This window comes from Coregonus lavaretus, assembly GCF_964263955.1.
Source record: "Coregonus lavaretus genome assembly, chromosome: 7".
Taxonomy (NCBI): Eukaryota; Metazoa; Chordata; class Actinopteri; order Salmoniformes; family Salmonidae; genus Coregonus; species Coregonus lavaretus.
In genome coordinates this window covers 31835480-31852170 of record NC_139994.1, presented here as the reverse complement: position 1 = coordinate 31852170, position 16691 = coordinate 31835480, and the positions used below count along the sequence as shown (strand labels likewise).

The following is a 16691-nucleotide window of genomic DNA, read 5'->3' as shown; positions in this document are numbered from 1 at the left end:
TCATTGTACATGATTTATGTGAAGGACAAGCACAGAGCAGCCATTGCATCTTGCAATACCTGGAGAGATCCTACATAAAATCCATTAGTACAATTATGTAAACAAACTGATCATGAGAAAAGTACAGATACTGTAGCACTGTTTTTTAAAATCAAAATATCAATCAAACATCACTTTTTTTCTCTTTGGACTGAAGGATTGCATCCAGACTGATTTTAGGGCAGATTGTGAAATACTTAATACAAACTATTAAGTCAAAGCTATTTATTTATGTTTTAGTATGTTTTAGTAACAGAAAATATAGATAATGTTCTTGGACAGTAAAATTTAGTGCAACTTGAATCAGATTAAAGATTCAAAAGTTTATAAAGCTAGACAAAGGTCAAACATTTATAAATGGAAAAAAGCCTGAGAAAAGTAAAACTATATCTGAACATATGACTGCCAAAATTGTTCTGTTCCTTTTGGGAAATATGATCTTACTTCATCCATCAGATACATTCATTCTTATGTGATTGGAATAATTTATCCCAATCTATTTATAGAAATCTCACACATCAATTCAAGGGCTTCAACAGTCGGCATCATGTACTAAACGAAACACATCCTCGGCAGCCAAGGTAACAAGCTACAATCACTTCACAGGCAATGACAACATTTAAAAATAAGAGCCAATTTCACAAGAAGAATAAGTTAACATAACCAAGAAGCAATACATTTTTGATATCCTGCCTTATAAACATTAACTTACTCAAAACATGAAAAGAGGGACGGAGAAAGTGTTTGCTTTGAATTTCAGATCTCCTCTCTGAACGGCTGCAGGGATCTTGTCCAACAGAAATGTTGACTTTTCTCTTTTTGATTTGGGTGCTGTGATGTGGAAGGTTTGTTTGTTATTACAATCAAGACTCTGAAAATGAATTTTTAGTGTTGGTCTAGACAAGGATTATTTGGCTATCTTATGTGACCATATTCCAGTGGCAACACACTCTTATAAATCTCCAAAATCTTTTACTACAGAGTTTTGTATATTTGCCCCATGTATGGTAATACATTTGTGTTTTCACCATGTCCAAAAACGAGATAAAGAACAGTAATAGTGTAATAGAGTATGAATTACTCATAATATTTTCACTATGTATATTAATCAACATATAATTGAATTATAGGCTATCATTGTAATAACCACATTTTACTGTTTTGCTTCCTAATGTTGAGTCCAGGTCACTTAGCATCATTCTTGTGAATTCATCGAGAGTGAAAATAAATATTTTGCAGCCGTGATTGTGTATGGATGTATATTTTCACAAATCCTTGAGTTACAAGGAGCTCTCTTATGTCAAAGCAGGCCCTCAAATTACCCCAATTAATTATGTGTATCTGGACGTTTGGGAGAGGAAACACATGCATTCATCCAAGACATGGGAATGCGGAAAGAAAACCAAACAACCAAACAAATTCAACTCTGCTTGGAGGAGTTGGACCCCCAGTAACAGGGCAGTTTTCCAAGGAATTGAGCTTGTGATTCTCTCAAACATGGGAAAGTTTCCACTGGGTTTCATCCAAGTAGGAATGTGGCCGATAATGGCTGAGTAATCCCTTCGGCACTGCTGTTTCAATCTCCCTAGCCCTAGAACACATAGGAATACCAACCCACGGGAGGTGGGTGATTACATCCAAACATTCGGAGTATCTCTCTCTCTTCCAGCACATTTCAGACATAGGTGGAATTGGTTTGCCTCAAGATAGCCAGAAAGCCATAATACATTTGGTATGTGTGCAATCTCAAAGTTTGTGAATATGGTAGGGGTTTCTCATAACATAATAATAACCACTATATTCCCTCACTACCAGCAGCAGCTAAACATCTATCAGAACTGTTGCCTCTTCTAATCAAATTAATGGCCATTTAATGACAGTGATTGTTACATTCAGCGTCACGTCGATGTTTATCTTCCCCACTAACATCCCGCTAAAGAGGCGAAAGCTTATAAATTCTCTAGTCATCCAGGTTTACCCTCGCAAACAGAAAAACCTATATAAACTCCCAAGTCAAACCCAGGCCCCCCTTCCTTCCTTTGCTATGGATACATCACACAACGAGCCACACTGTTACATCAGGACTAAATTATGAGACACTTCTTCTTTGCCTCATCTCCTCATCTCACAGTGTGGGTGAGACTGGACCATGTATCATCCGTAGCTGTGTGGGTCTGAACTCTGGACAGGGGGCTTTGATATCCAGCATCTGTGCTGACAGCGGTAGTCATCGTGCCCTGGGGCAGTATGGGGCGGAAGGGGGCGGCACGGGGGGTCAATGGCGTGGAGGCCGCAGAGGCAGTGGCTCGGAACAGCCCCTTTTTCCTCAGTTACGGTGCATGCTGAACAACAGTGGAATCAAAACAAAGCAGCAGGAAGAGGTACAGTAGCCCTCACCAGATGGAACTGCTTTGGTCTGACCTCAGCTCATACCAGTGTAACGATGGGAAAATGGATGCTAATGGCTGCTGAGGCAGTGTGTCTCTTTCATAGATTGAAATGTCTATACGATATATATTTGTTTTAATCTTAAGAAAATATCCCAATGTTTCTCCAATGTTATAGCTAGTTTCACATCCTAACCAACAACTCAGAGGTCAAGTCTTGTAAAGTAATAACACTTTGACTAATTCAACCTCTTTTCCTTTGGCTAACCTACAATCTACATGTCAACATGGAGAGAAAGCAGTTACATTCAAGCAAAGCCCCACACTTGGAGCTGTGGAAGCTCATAGTCATATCATATGGAAGATCCCCAGGCAGACCAGACCAGACCTGCACAGTAGAGCTCTGTTTGAACCCTGTAACATCATCCTAACCCAGCGTGGTCCTCTCCAGTCTCTTACAGCGCTACCTCCTCCGAGGGCCCAGAGCAGAGCAGCAGAGGACCAGAGGATACGCAGCACAATGTCGCCATATCCCCGGGCTTTCATCTGGCTGGACCTCTGTTTATATTTGCTTTCTCAGACTGAAGTGCAGGAGAAGTGTGTATACACAGTGACAAGCAGGGGCGAGATTAAATGATTGAAACCAGCGCACCACAAAGACAAGTACTGTAGGACCATTATCCCCAGGCTGAGCTGAAGGATAAGGGACGCTTATGGATGCTTTCCGCTAGACCAGTGGTCTCGAACAGGTCGATTGCGAGCTACCAGTAGCTTTCAGCCCACCTCTTAGTAGCCTAGCTCGCCAAACAATTCTGAAAGTACATGCAATTTTCACGTGTTCCTCTGCAAACTGTCATAAACAAATATCACAAATATTAGACACTGCAAGCACCCAGCTTCTGTCTAATTAACGCAACTTTGACATTATCCCACCCCTGGTTGGGATAAAACCAAACCTAACACAATATCTGCCAATTAATGTTCGAGCAATATTGCCCCTGTCTGTCAGTGGTGCACGCGTTTGTCTATCAATCCATGTAGCCACAACTGTCTTGTGGGTTGGTTGACAGAAATACTTTCCCCAAAACCTTCTCAATGAAATGTTAACTGCAAAGTATGCTTACCTGGCAAAAGTACATCATTTGTTATTTGCAAACCTTGCCATGACATGAGCAGCAGCAGTACAAAAGCATCTTTACACCTGCACATTAGAAGGCACATTCCTCACTCACTAGATGCGCAATTGAAGGGCCAGATGCGTAATTAAAGGAGCATTACACTCAAAAATCGAAATGCATTAGTTTTCTTCCAGACCTAAAAAATAATTGTCTTCTGATGTGATTTAAGCATTGGCATAGACTCAGAACAACCAATTTTGTTGTTTCTCTATGAACAATTGTAATTTTGAGTGTGAAAATAAAACGGATATCAAACATAATTTGGGGGGAAAATCACATATTTTATAGGGCCCCTGACCTCAGCTCGTACCAGTGTAACAAAGGGAAAATGGATGCTAATGGCTAGAGTTGTTTATTAACCATTATTTTACCAGGTATATTGACAGAAAGCATAGTGCACTACTTTCTCTTGTACACTAAGGACCCCGGGAAGGGTTGCAGGGGAGAGGAAAATAAAATAATGTGCCTATTTGAAAGCTAGAAAAAAATGAGTAGCTCACTGTTTCATTTTTTGAAAGTAGTTCTCATGCTAGAAAAGGTTGGAGACCCTTGCGCTAGACTATGGTTACCATATTATAGTATGCTATAGATATAATACTCCAAAATCATTATGTAATATTTGAGAGTCCTATTTTTGAATGCTTTAGATTCCTCTTAAATTGGGAACATGTTTCTTGCAGTAGTCACCTGCAATATAACATTATTGAAATGTCCTGAGTAGTAAAAAAAAAAAATAGTAAAATAAAGTAAAACAAAACTATATTATCAGGCAGATTGACACGATGACATACACAACTATACATTAAGAAGTTTGAGAACTTAATGCATAATGTTTCAAGCTCGGTGAATGAGTACTGGGGGGCTACAGAGGCAGATCCCACCTGACCATCTACGGACCACCATTAGACTGAATCCCATCCCCTGCTCCTCCAGTCTATCCAAACACAGCCCCTCCAGACCTGCTGAGGATTAACCCCCGCAACCCCAGCCTGCAGCTCCCCCTGGCAGATATGTCCACTCATACAAACATCTGCACCCATTTATGACTAAACAGGCTTAGAGCTCCATTCGTTTTCCAGCTACAGGCGTGTGTTCTGGGGCTGTCTCGTTGAGTGACTCTCTGGTGGTGGTCTGCATCAGTCAGGTAGTTTCAGAATTTCTACCCTCGACTACTGTTACTCCTCTTGTTGAAACTATCCCTTTATACCTGAAACACTGACAGTTTCATAGTACAAGAGGTCAGTCTTATCCTGACCCAACAAAGCCTGCTAGGGCTCTATCATAAGGGTAATTGAGACTAAATTGAGTACAGTTCTTCTCTTTAAAAAGTCGGGGTGTAATGTGGATTGACCTTTGACTCCTATTTTAAGCAGAGGTCTAATATTATGTGACAAGGGGAGAAAAGGGGGAAGGGGCCAATCACACTATCTACATCTTCACCAATTATCTCCAGTTGGCTCTGCCAGCCACAGCCCTGGTATTGTGTGGAATGTGAGAAGCCTGGCTTGGATCCCAGACAAGGCTAACACAGTGCTGGACAGGGTTAAGATGTTCTCCAGAGCTGTTCCTATAATGTCTGTGTGTGTTTGTGTTTGTGTTTGTGTTTGTGTTTGTGTTTGTGTGTGTGTGTGTGTGTGTGTGTGTGTGTGTGTGTGTGTGTGTGTGTGTGTGTGTGTGAGGGATGTGGATGAGGTGTCACGCCGGTCACAGCTCTAAACTGTTAAAAAAGGACCCAAACACGTCCCACACATAAGACAAAACCACCCACCCCACTTGAAGGAGTTGTGAGTGGCCTAACATATTGTGCAGTTTCAAACAGCATGTTAATATATCATAAGATATTGACTACAAAAAACTCTTCATCAAGCAACTTTTCCCTAAGCCTCACCCACACCAAAGACATAGAACAAATAAATGAGTGAGGTCGTTGCAAAGTGTGACATGGAAGCCTGACGTACGATTGGCCCATACGACAACAACGGCACAAGAACAGAGTAAGAGAAGGAGAACTCGGCTGTTCGTTATTTACAGGTCCAACTCTGGCTGTGAGGGAGTGGAACTGTTTATCTGTTACCCAACATCTCCCACACTGTTTCCCTCTCTCCCCACCTTCACTTGATTCTCTTCATTCGGTTTCCCACAGGGCGGGTGCTTTCATTACTTGTTATTTATCTGCTGTTCTGTTCGTTTATTCAAAGCGTCTCCGCTTCGACTGAAACTATTCCATTGCTCTCTTTCATCCCCAATTGTGATGTTTTGATTTGTAATCATGGAAAAGTTTAAGAAGCTGAACTCTCAGATAAGGTGAAATGGTGTCCTTTGGAACTTTGGCAAGCGGCCCCAGTGCTGACAGACAAAGGCAGCCACTCACAATGGAACATCTGTAGGACACAACCTCTAAGGGGATTAGAGCTCAATGGCAGTGTATGGTGATGGATCAGGAATTTACCCCAACTCCACGGAGTCAGCCTTATCTCTCAGATTAATAATTGTCAGATGGAAAAGGATTCCGATGGAAATTGTAGAGGATGAAACGTTACAGTGAACTTGAAGATTGGCTGAACCCGAAAAGAGATACAAAGAAACAACGGCTTAACATTATGTCTCTTTCTTTTCTGCCACATGCCAGAAAACAGAAATAGAAAGCACAGGCCTACATGTTTTTTCTGTGATCGCTGTCCCTCGAAGAAAAACAGCTGTAAATTTTGAAGGGACACATTTATATAAAGGCAGACTCTTATAGGGCCTGGTGGAAGTCTACAGGACTGAAATGAACCAGAACGAGCTACCCGATGGATACGTTCTGAGAAAGATGACAGAAACTTAACAAGGCAGAAAAATTATGACATGAGTTATAGCCTATGTCATATATAAATAATAAAAACCAGTGATATGCCATTCTTATCACAGCTGTATTCCAAATTCAGTAATGATATGTTGTAGTAAACTGTACTCCCTGTTCACCCATGACTGCATGGCCAGGCACGACTCCAACACCATCATTAAGTTTGCCGACGACACAACAGTGGTAGGCCTGATCACCGACAACAATGAGACAGCCTATAGGGAGGAGGTCAGAGACCTGGCCGTGTGGTGCCAGCATAACAACCTCTCCCTCAACGTGACCAAGACAAAGGAGATTGTGGACTACACGAAAAAAAAGAGGACTGAGCACGCCCCCATTCTCATCGACAGGGCTGTAGTGGAACAGGTTGAGAGCTTCAAGTTCCTTGGTGTCCACATCACCAACAAACTATCATGGTCCAAACACACCAAGACAGTCGTGAAGAGGGCACGACAAAGCCTATTCCCCCTCAGGAGACTGAAAAGATTCGGCATGGGTCCTCAGATCGTCAAAAAATTATACAGCTGCACCATCGAGAGCATCCTGACTGGTTGCATCACCGCCTGGTATGGCAACTGCTTGGCCTCCGACCTCAAGGCACTACAGAGGGTAGTGCGTACGGCCCAGTACATCACTGGGGCCAAGCTTCCTGCCATCCAGGACCTCTATACCAGGCGGTGTCAGAGGAAGGCCCTCATAGACTGTTCTCTCTGCTACCGCACGGCAAGCGGTACCGGAGTGCCAAGTCTAGGTCCAAAAGACTTCTCAACAGCTTCTACCCCCAAGCCATAAGACTCCTGAACAGCTAATCATGGCTACCCTGACTATTTGCACTGCCTCCCCACCCCATCTTTTTACGCTGCTGCTACTCTGTTAATTATTTATGCATAGTCACTTTAACTCTACCCACATGTACATATTACTTCAACTACCTCAACTAGCCGGTGCCCCCGCACATTGACTCTGCACCGGTACCCCCCTGTATATATAGCCTCCCTACTGTTATTTTATTTTACTTCTGCGCTTTTTTTCTCAACACTTTTTTGTTGTTGTTTTATTTTACTTTTTTATAAAAAAATTAATGCACTGTTGGTTAAGGACTGTAAGTAAGCATTTCACTGTAATGTCTGCACCTGTTGTATTCGGTGCATGTGGCCAATAAAATTTGATTTGATTTGATTTGATAGCAGAATTTATCGTATAGTATTCCAATTCCACAATATAAAAATGGCTACTATCTTATATTTGGGTCAAAATCGTACGTTCGGCAATGCTCGCGAGCTACAGTATTACTTCTAAACACAAGCACAATGACTTCCACTTGCTTGCCCAAAACGAATTCCTTATACAGGCATGTCATACTTAACCATTATTCAAAACAAGGTCAAATACCACTAACTGTTTCAAGATATTAGTTACCTGATATACAGTATAGGCCTATATGGTAAAATTATCCATATCACCTGAGTGACATGCTGCAGCACACTCACTTGTATTTATTATACCTGTGGTAATCCTAGGAAGAAACATTTGTTCCATTATTAAGAAAGGAATATACTCGGGGACAGAAGGAAACCCAAACATAATGCAGGACATTCTCAATTCATTCAACACATATACTAATGAGTGCAGAGCCGTAAGTGACATGTCTTTGAGGGTTATATAACAAAAGCCTGATACACCTAACCAAATACAAAAATAACATTGCAATTAAAGCTAGATAAATCCTGTACAAAGTGCCCAACAGAGAGTGATTCATTAAAACAAATGCAAGAAGTTTAACCACATGTACGCATGATGCCTCTCAGAAAGCCCCTCAAGACCTTGGGCAACATTACAGAGTAATTAACTCCCCCATTAATTTAGGTTGCATAACCGTGATATAAAGTTAAGGACTTTTCTGCCCAATATCAAAAGTTCTAACAGGTTCGAGGCTGACGACCACAATGAAATATGATTCCTGGAAAAAAGTTTGAAACTAAGTGAGCTGCCGTATTGACTGTGACAAACATACTAAATGCCCCTTTCCTGAAAGTCAAGAACATTAACCATGTTGGCCTCAGTGTTCACATCCATGTGGAAATACTGTGGCATTGCCATAATGGACTATCTTATAATTTATATTCCCTTGACATGCTGAGAAGAAAGCTTGGTTTTCTTTTCACCTTCTCTGCTAGTGCAAGTGAGGCAAAGATGAATTTATGGGAGCAGTAGCAGAATAGACCAACCCCTTCTGCTATTTTTGTGGTCTTACAAGTTTTGTGCTGGACAGGAAGGAAGCGCTTCTCAGTCTGTTGCATGTCCACTAGCTCGCTGCATCGTCCGATTGTTAGTTTTGGCCCGCATTATCAGCAAAAATGTACTTTGATAGAGGAAGTCACCCCTAAAATAGCTTGGTCTTTCCTTGGCTCTTTAGGCATGCTGTGTGGCCTTCTAATAGCATTAAGAACAGAAATATTCACCCTTTCGCTGTATTAAACATGTTGTATATCCATTAACCCCTGTATTTACACTAACCAGCATGGCCATGTTCAGTTTAAAGGCACAGCAATGGACATTTCACAGGGATAGCACTGTGAACACTGATATCATCTCTCCTCTTTTTACTTCAACAGCTTATTCTGGCAATGCCTCCCTCTGAAGAAACATTGGTTTGAAACCCTTTCTACTGTCTGCACTAAAGTGAAAGTGTGAAAATCTATCACTTTCACTCCCTAGAAGCAGAAGTTGTTTTTTTGGCTCCTCAAAATGGACCTTCATCCATGTTTCAATGACTTGAGTTGTCCTTTAAATATTGAGGAAGTAGAAAGGGGAACTTGAGTGTATCTGTCCTGTAGGTGATTTATATCTTTCAAATGTTGAATGCGCCTGGAAGTGATCAGGTGAGTGATACAAAACATCTCACCCCAAATCATTTTAACTACATTTAATGTTATTTTTTTTAAGGCAACCTTAATGATTTTTCCTCTACAACTGACCACGCACACTTCCCCAAGCCCTGCAGCGATGGCCTGGGGTGGGGATGCATTAAATACCCAAAGCAACAAATACCCAAAGATCACAGGCAATCTGATTCAATTCCCCCTTCTTTACAGGTCTGCTGGAGAAGTAATCCTTGGACAAACAGAAGCCACCTTTGACTGGGCAGGAATGTTATCAGTGCCTGCTCTTCCCTGGGCCGAGCAGAATTCCACGGAGGGAATGATCGGGACGGCCTAATGCTTCCCAAACAGCTGCTTGCTGCATCTACCCCCAACAGTTAAGTGCCCATGCATGGGGGTGTGTGTGGTATCGTTTGTGGGTTCTTTCATCAGGGGTGGCTGGAGTAGCATTAGGGCCAGCTCTCCTCTCGACAAGCAGTCAAGGCTTACGTGATTAAGATAGATAGACTGGCTGGGACACTTAATCTTCTGTCCGATGAAAAATGTTAACTGCATCCTGATGTTCCTACACGTCCATAATTAGGCTGAATTATCACTGTGTGCTTTAGGGCTGCCTCCTAAAACGTATCTTCTAATTCTTCTTATGTTGGTGTCAACTGGTTACTGTAACTTCTCTTATCAATCAACTTCATTGTTGACAAGATTATTGAATATTGTTCTTTCAGAATATTGAAGACATGCTGGTTGCAGGGTTTTTTCCCTTCGTTTTTCCCCTTGTTTTTCTCACTTGAGATGAAAAATGTCAGAGGTCTGCAGAGAACGCAAACGTGTCAGGGAAGAAACATGATGGTATTAGTGGTGATGGCAGATGCTTTCGCACACTCACATTTTTACGTTTGAGGAAAAGTTATTCCAACAGTCTTGAATTCAGTACTGTTTATATAGTATCATAGACTGTTGAAGTCCACTGAACAAAGAAAAAAACCAGTGAGATTCAATTTCAGTCTGATTTAAACTCAGACTCTTTTTTACACAGGGTGGCCTTACAGTAGGCCTACACTGTAAAAAAAAAAAAAAAAAAAGCAAATTTAACCAATTGCTTAATCAGCATTATTCTGTGAGTTGAGTGGACTTCAAAAGGACAATAATTTGAGCTAATGTGTTAAAGTGTGTTTACTCAACAAACCCTGCTCAAAGTTGAGTGAACATACACTTCAACATGAGAATGTATGTTGGTTCAGCTATATGCCAAAATGTTGAGCAAACTCACAATCCTAATGCAGCTGGTTGACTTACAATTGTACGTTGACTCAACGTCAATGCTATTTTGTTGCGCAAACTCACAATCCTTTTGCAGCTGGTTGCCTTACAATTGTATGTTGAATCAACATACTTTTTTTTTTTTACAATGTATAGATGTGGTCCTCATTATGTGATGTGATTTTTCTCCACTGAACAATATTTTGCATGCCAGTAGTTTTTCTTCATTTATATAGGTCATCTTTCACGCAACCATTTACAACCCACAGCTTATCTCAAGTTTTAAAGCCGTTTTTACCATTTAAATTCCTCTTCCCAGATACGAGATAAACCCAGTGTATAGTGATATGTGCGGTTTCTGAACAAAAGTCAAACATTTATTTGGGAATTGATATGTACATACCTGTATCTTTGTACTTTACTAGCGTGAGATACAACATACAGTAAGAAGGAATAACATCTCTACTACTTTCCTAACTACAAACTCAATCAACAGGTCATTGGAATGAAAGTTTGAGTAATTTATAAAGAACGACTATTTCTCACAACCTGAGGAGTGAAAAGATAACATTTCGGAGGTAGATGAAAAACAGTAATACTGTTGAGAAGCTTGCCCAAATAGCTTTTAAGAGGGTACTCTAATTACTAATGAGCAGAGAGCATAGCATGCTAATGGGTATTGATGACGTTCAGTTCAATTAATCCCACAATTCCATAGTAATCCCCAATCCATTATGCATTATGTGCAATTAGTTGTTCACTTTGTGCCAACATTTTTCAGACAAAAATGAACTATTGTGTGTTTAAGCAATTCATCATAGATTGGCCTTACTAATCTCATTGGAAAGTCACAATATTGTGAAAAGTACAGCAGAGCTGCTTTTCCGAGTTTAGAGTTTGTTTATTTGATTCATGTATTCATTTCAGAGAGACAGCCTATCTTTTCAGAGACAGGGTTCAAGTCTCAAAGCTAAGAAAAGCAATTCAGTTGCCAAGTGGTATCAGTGATGACCTCACAATTCATTAACATCACAGTGAATCCATATCTGTGGTCCTAAACACCTAACTGGCTTTACAAACAAATGATTATTCATACATAGGTAAAGGAACATGACACCTCACCATGAAAAGACTCATTCATTATTTGCAATATCTACTACAAAACAGGTCTTCATTTGTTGGAGGAAAAGGACGTGATGGAGCAACCTGGTCTCAGAGCATTTCGTATTATTCTGTATGTAAACCAAGTTGGTGGGTTTCGTATGGTATGAATTAATGTTGTATGATATGTTACGAATTACAATTTGTATTGTATGTTACTTATTTGTGAAATGTACAATATGTTGGAATTTGCAAAAACTTTTGATATGTTACAAATTCTAGCTAGCGTTAGCTAGGGTAGGGTTAGGGTTAAGGTTAGGGTTAAGTTTAGGAGTTAGGTCAAAGGGTTAAGGTTAGGGGAAGGGTTAGCTAACATGCTAAGTAGTTGCAAAGTAACTAAAAAGTAGTAAGTAGTTGAAAAGTTGCTAATTAGTTAAAATACTAAAGTTGTCTGTAATGAGATTTGAACTCGCAACCTTTGGGTTGCTAGATATTCGCATTATACACCAACCCATACACCCCTACCAACCACCCTCCTTTCATTTTTGCCTTAAGTAACCATCTGTCTTAGGTAACCATACCAAACGTAACATATCATACTAAACACGTTTCCTCAGATTTACATACAAAATAATACAAAATGCTCTGAGACCAGGTTGGACATAGTCATATGCACCACAGGCATCTGTCTCTTAAAACCCTAATAGAGAGTAAATTAGCAACACTCAATTTGAAATGTATGCAGCTTATTTTCCTTTCCTAAAATTCTTGGCAAGCCTAATGAGAAGTATATTTGTTTGTTGATTGCTTTCCCAGTTGTATTCACTGAGCACTGTATTGCAAAATCATTATTTCTGTTTCCCGCAATACTGTACCTTACCCAATTGTAACATCATACTTGCTTTAATTATTAAAACCTTGAAACTGCCCTTGCCTGTTGAGAATCCAATTTGAAGGTTACCCTTCAAAAGCATACAGAGCTTTGAAAATATAATGAATACACAATTCTGCACGGCAAAAGATACAGAAGGAAAAATTGAAGATGCATTCCCAATAACAAGTAAATATCACCTTTTATAAAATAAGAAAACTATTGTTTAATGTCTTTCCTATTAGTAAATCCTGTCCATCAATATACTGTACTTTGAAAATATCTGATGATGCTATTAACTTGTTTTCTTTATATTCTAATGCTACAGTCTGGACTAATGAGAAGTCCTGGGTAGTAGTACATAAAGGGAGCATTCTTCCCTTGCACTCTCACAGGGGTCCTTATTGGTTTCCTGTCATTAAAGAGACAGCACACTGGAGAACTCTGGGTGACTAACATAATACTACCACTGCTCTGTGACGGACGCAGCGCGGAACGTAACTGGACATCTGTAGAATTTGCTCAGGGAGCACAGAGATTTTCGGAGAAGTACTGAGTACTGATCTTACACAAATAGATCAATGGTTAATACATACAGTTACGTAATGAAACAGCTTCATGGATGTAAATTATATATGGATGTTCATTATTTGTCGGTATGTGACAGTCATACAAAGGCTTTTAACCAGATTTATAGGACCCTCATTCAGTATTGTAGGCTTCTGTATGAGATTTGCTCACAAAGTTTTACATTTGTCATAGTAATCATTCATCAATACAAGATCCTCTCCAAGATCTTAAACCATTAATAAAAGAGTCGTAGAACACAGTTCCAGCCATAGAGAACAGAAATGTATCCCTGACAATACTGTAAAGACTTTAATTAAGACAACCACAAGAAACCTCAAATTGAAAGCCAGAGAACATAATTCCCAAACACATACAACTTTAAAGGTGTTACAAAAAAACACAAAAAAACTCAGAAAGTAAACATAAAAGAACACCTGTGTTCACCTAAAGTCACCTACAGTTACTCCAGTCACCGCATTGCTTATGACAGTGTGACCACTTCTCACTTACCTTCTGCAGCCACTGAGTGTAGTTTTCCATGACGTGCTCCAGGTGTTGGATTTTCTGGGAAGCGAAGTCCTGTTCCAGTGGTGGAGCGTCTCTCTGCAGCGCATTAGCGTTGTTAAACTGGGTCGCTGCTTTCCCTTGTCGGCATGAATTCCCTCTGCTGTCATCGCTCTCAGGTAGGATAAAGGTGTAGGTGCACTGTCCATGCTGGACTCTGTGGTACCTCCGATTACTACTTTCACTACTACTACTACTACTACCACTACTACTACTACTACTACTACTACTACTACTAATACTGCTACCTGTGATGCCACCTGTGCTGCCATGTCCTGTGCTGCTGGCACTGCCATCTGCCCCTTTTCTCTGCTCCCCCCCGCCACAGCTTACTGCCACCAGTAGGGCTGCCAACGAAAGCAAGTGGCCGGCAAACTTGTTCCACAACATCATATCAGCCTTGGGGAAAGGTTGAAAAGTAAAGTCCTTGTATCGTTGGCTTCTGGAGGACTTTTCTTCTGTTTAGCGGTCAGTCTTGGGCCAGTTTTCCCTTTGGTTGGAGTAGAATCAGAGCGCTATAAGGATCACAGTCGATGTAGAACATGTGTCGTCCATCCCCGTGCTGGACCTCCTACTGGGAGAAGGTCTGGAGGGCATCGCCGGTGTGCTTACACACACTTACACACACAGACGAGTGTAATGGGCTTCTGGAGTGCTATGTGTCCGATCAGAAGTCAGCCAGAAGTCAGTCGTCTAGGGCTCGCCGTATACAAGTGTTGCACCGTGACAGCTTGTATGTTTATATAGATGATCCTTGTTTACACTATATCAACGCAGCATGCGCATGTGTATGTATGTCTACATGCATTAAATACGAGTGTCAGTGCATATGGATAGTGTCGTCAGACCTCCTCTTGTGTCTCTGCTCTGCTCTTCCTCCTCCGTCTCTGCTCTGGTTTCCCTGTGTGACTAAAGGACTGGAGTGAGGCTCACTAAAGAACAGCACCAGGCTTACAGCACACTCTGAGCCTGCCCCTCACAGAGACTGCAGAGGAATGTGTGTGTATGGACGAGTCTCTCTCTCTGTGTGTGTGTGTGTGTGTGTAAGGCAGAAAGGGACCCCAGCACAGAGGATGTGCTCAGACTGCGAGGATCGGTTTACAAGCTCTCTGACCTGAGGCTTGTGTGGTAGCCCTGCCCTTGTACACACTCAGTCTGTTCCCATCTCCCCTGCACTACAGTAAATAACAGACAGCACAGGACTCTCACTGTCCATCACTGAACTATATAACACAGGGGTTCACAATGCTGATCACACATGTAGAAGGTATTATTTCCCTGGTTTTTAGTAAATGTAGTTTTATCCCATTTAGGTGGTATGAGAATTCAATGTTTACATACTTTATCATATTGAATGAAGTGATATATCATATCTTGTGTTCTTTTCTCCTCTCACAAAAATAGCCACAACATGGTGCAAAACTCTGAGAAAGCTGTCAAAATTCCAATCTGGGAGAGCTCTCCGTGTTTTCAGGAAAACAAAACCGAAATCCAAGAGTGAGTAGATAGAGGAGGAATGTCTTCATCGGCAGCCAGCGAGGGAAGCCGAGGGAATACTGTGGTGAAAGGCCCAGGGTCAAAAGTCAAGTCCCTATTATGGACAGTGCTATGACATCCCTAGGATTCAGGGCAGGCTATCAACAGATACAAATGACCAGGTCCTCATCACTTCACTGTGGTCCACACCACCCAGATGTGTCTGTGATGTGTGTGTATTCTGTGATAGCGGGGACAACATGATGTTGGGCTCCCAGTGTGGGAGAGGAGGGGTGTGTGAATTAATACATGTAGGAGACCCAAGATAACAAACCCCCAGAATAACCCAGGCTACCCAAGACACAAAGCATGTGCAAACATTTCTGGGAAATCTGGGTACGGTTGATGTACTTCGCTGGCGTCCTAAAATATGGGCGCCTGTTACAAAGTCCAAATGAACCAGAGAGTCCTTGAATGTATTAAATCAAAACTACTAGCACTGCCATAAACATTAGCTTAAATGCCATGCCGTCAAATAAGATATACTATCAGTCTACTGTATACACACCAGGGTTGGGCTAAATTCCATTTGAAGGCAGTCAGTTCACGAAGAAAACTGAAATTCAATGATTGAAAAAAGGGCATCTATTTTCAATGACTTCTCAATAAACTGAAAAGGAGAAGCTATTTATGTGAGAGAAAAATAATAATTTGGGGATTTTAAGTTCAAATCACTTCCTGAATTGACTGACTTCAATTTGAATTGAGCCCAACCCTGATACATACGTAGGCATTCATCTAAAATCTAATCTAATCAAATCTAGTCACATGCTTCGTAAACAACAGACTAATAGTGAAATGCTTATTTATGGGCCCTTCCCAACAACGCAGAGAGAGAAAAAGATAAATAATACAACAAATAATAACACAATTAATAAATACACAATGAGTAACGATAACTTGGCCTTTTCCCCTTTATTCAGATTACAACCTCTCACTTTTGGTTATTTGAAATGAAAATAATCTCCAAAATATCTCTATTTTTAAAACAAGCCATATAAAGTTGGTTGAAATTTCAGTTTAATCCAACAGAAAAGACAGAACAAATAATACAACAAATATTATGGTTAAATTCAAATATACTAATTGATTTAAAAAAACTATATTTTTGAGAAAAATTAATAAAAACGGTATAATCTTTGTAAATGATATCATAAATAGGACTGTTGGAGTTATGTCACACATGCAGCTAACAAAAATATATGGAAATGTCTGCTCTACTCAAAAATGGAAGAGGAAAGTGGAAGCGGAAAAAAGTAAGGAACATGTCTGTCGCCCCTGCAATAAAGACCAAAAGTGGTTAAAGAAAATTGTGACAAATAAAAAAGTATACAAGTTTCATTTAAGAACTAACTATTTAGCAGTCTTATGGCTTGGGGGCTGTTCAGGGTCCTGTCGGTTCCAGACTTGATGCATCGGTACCGCTTGCCATGTGGTAGCAGAGAGAACAGTTTATGA

General features: G+C 40.7%; 1 protein-coding gene across 2 annotated transcripts in view; it reads right to left on the bottom strand.

The window, feature by feature from the left end:
- LOC311132118 (angiopoietin-1-like) overlaps positions 1-14549 on the bottom strand; it is an 80903-nt gene extending 66354 nt beyond the window's left edge. For both annotated transcript variants that reach the window (XM_084165321.1, XM_084165322.1), the window contains exon 1: positions 13644-14549. In XM_084165321.1, coding sequence (XP_084021447.1) covers positions 13644-14090 — 447 coding nt within the window. In that variant the 5' untranslated portion in view covers positions 14091-14549. The remainder of the gene's footprint in view (positions 1-13643) is intronic.
- Positions 14550-16691: the final 2142 nt, after the last annotated feature.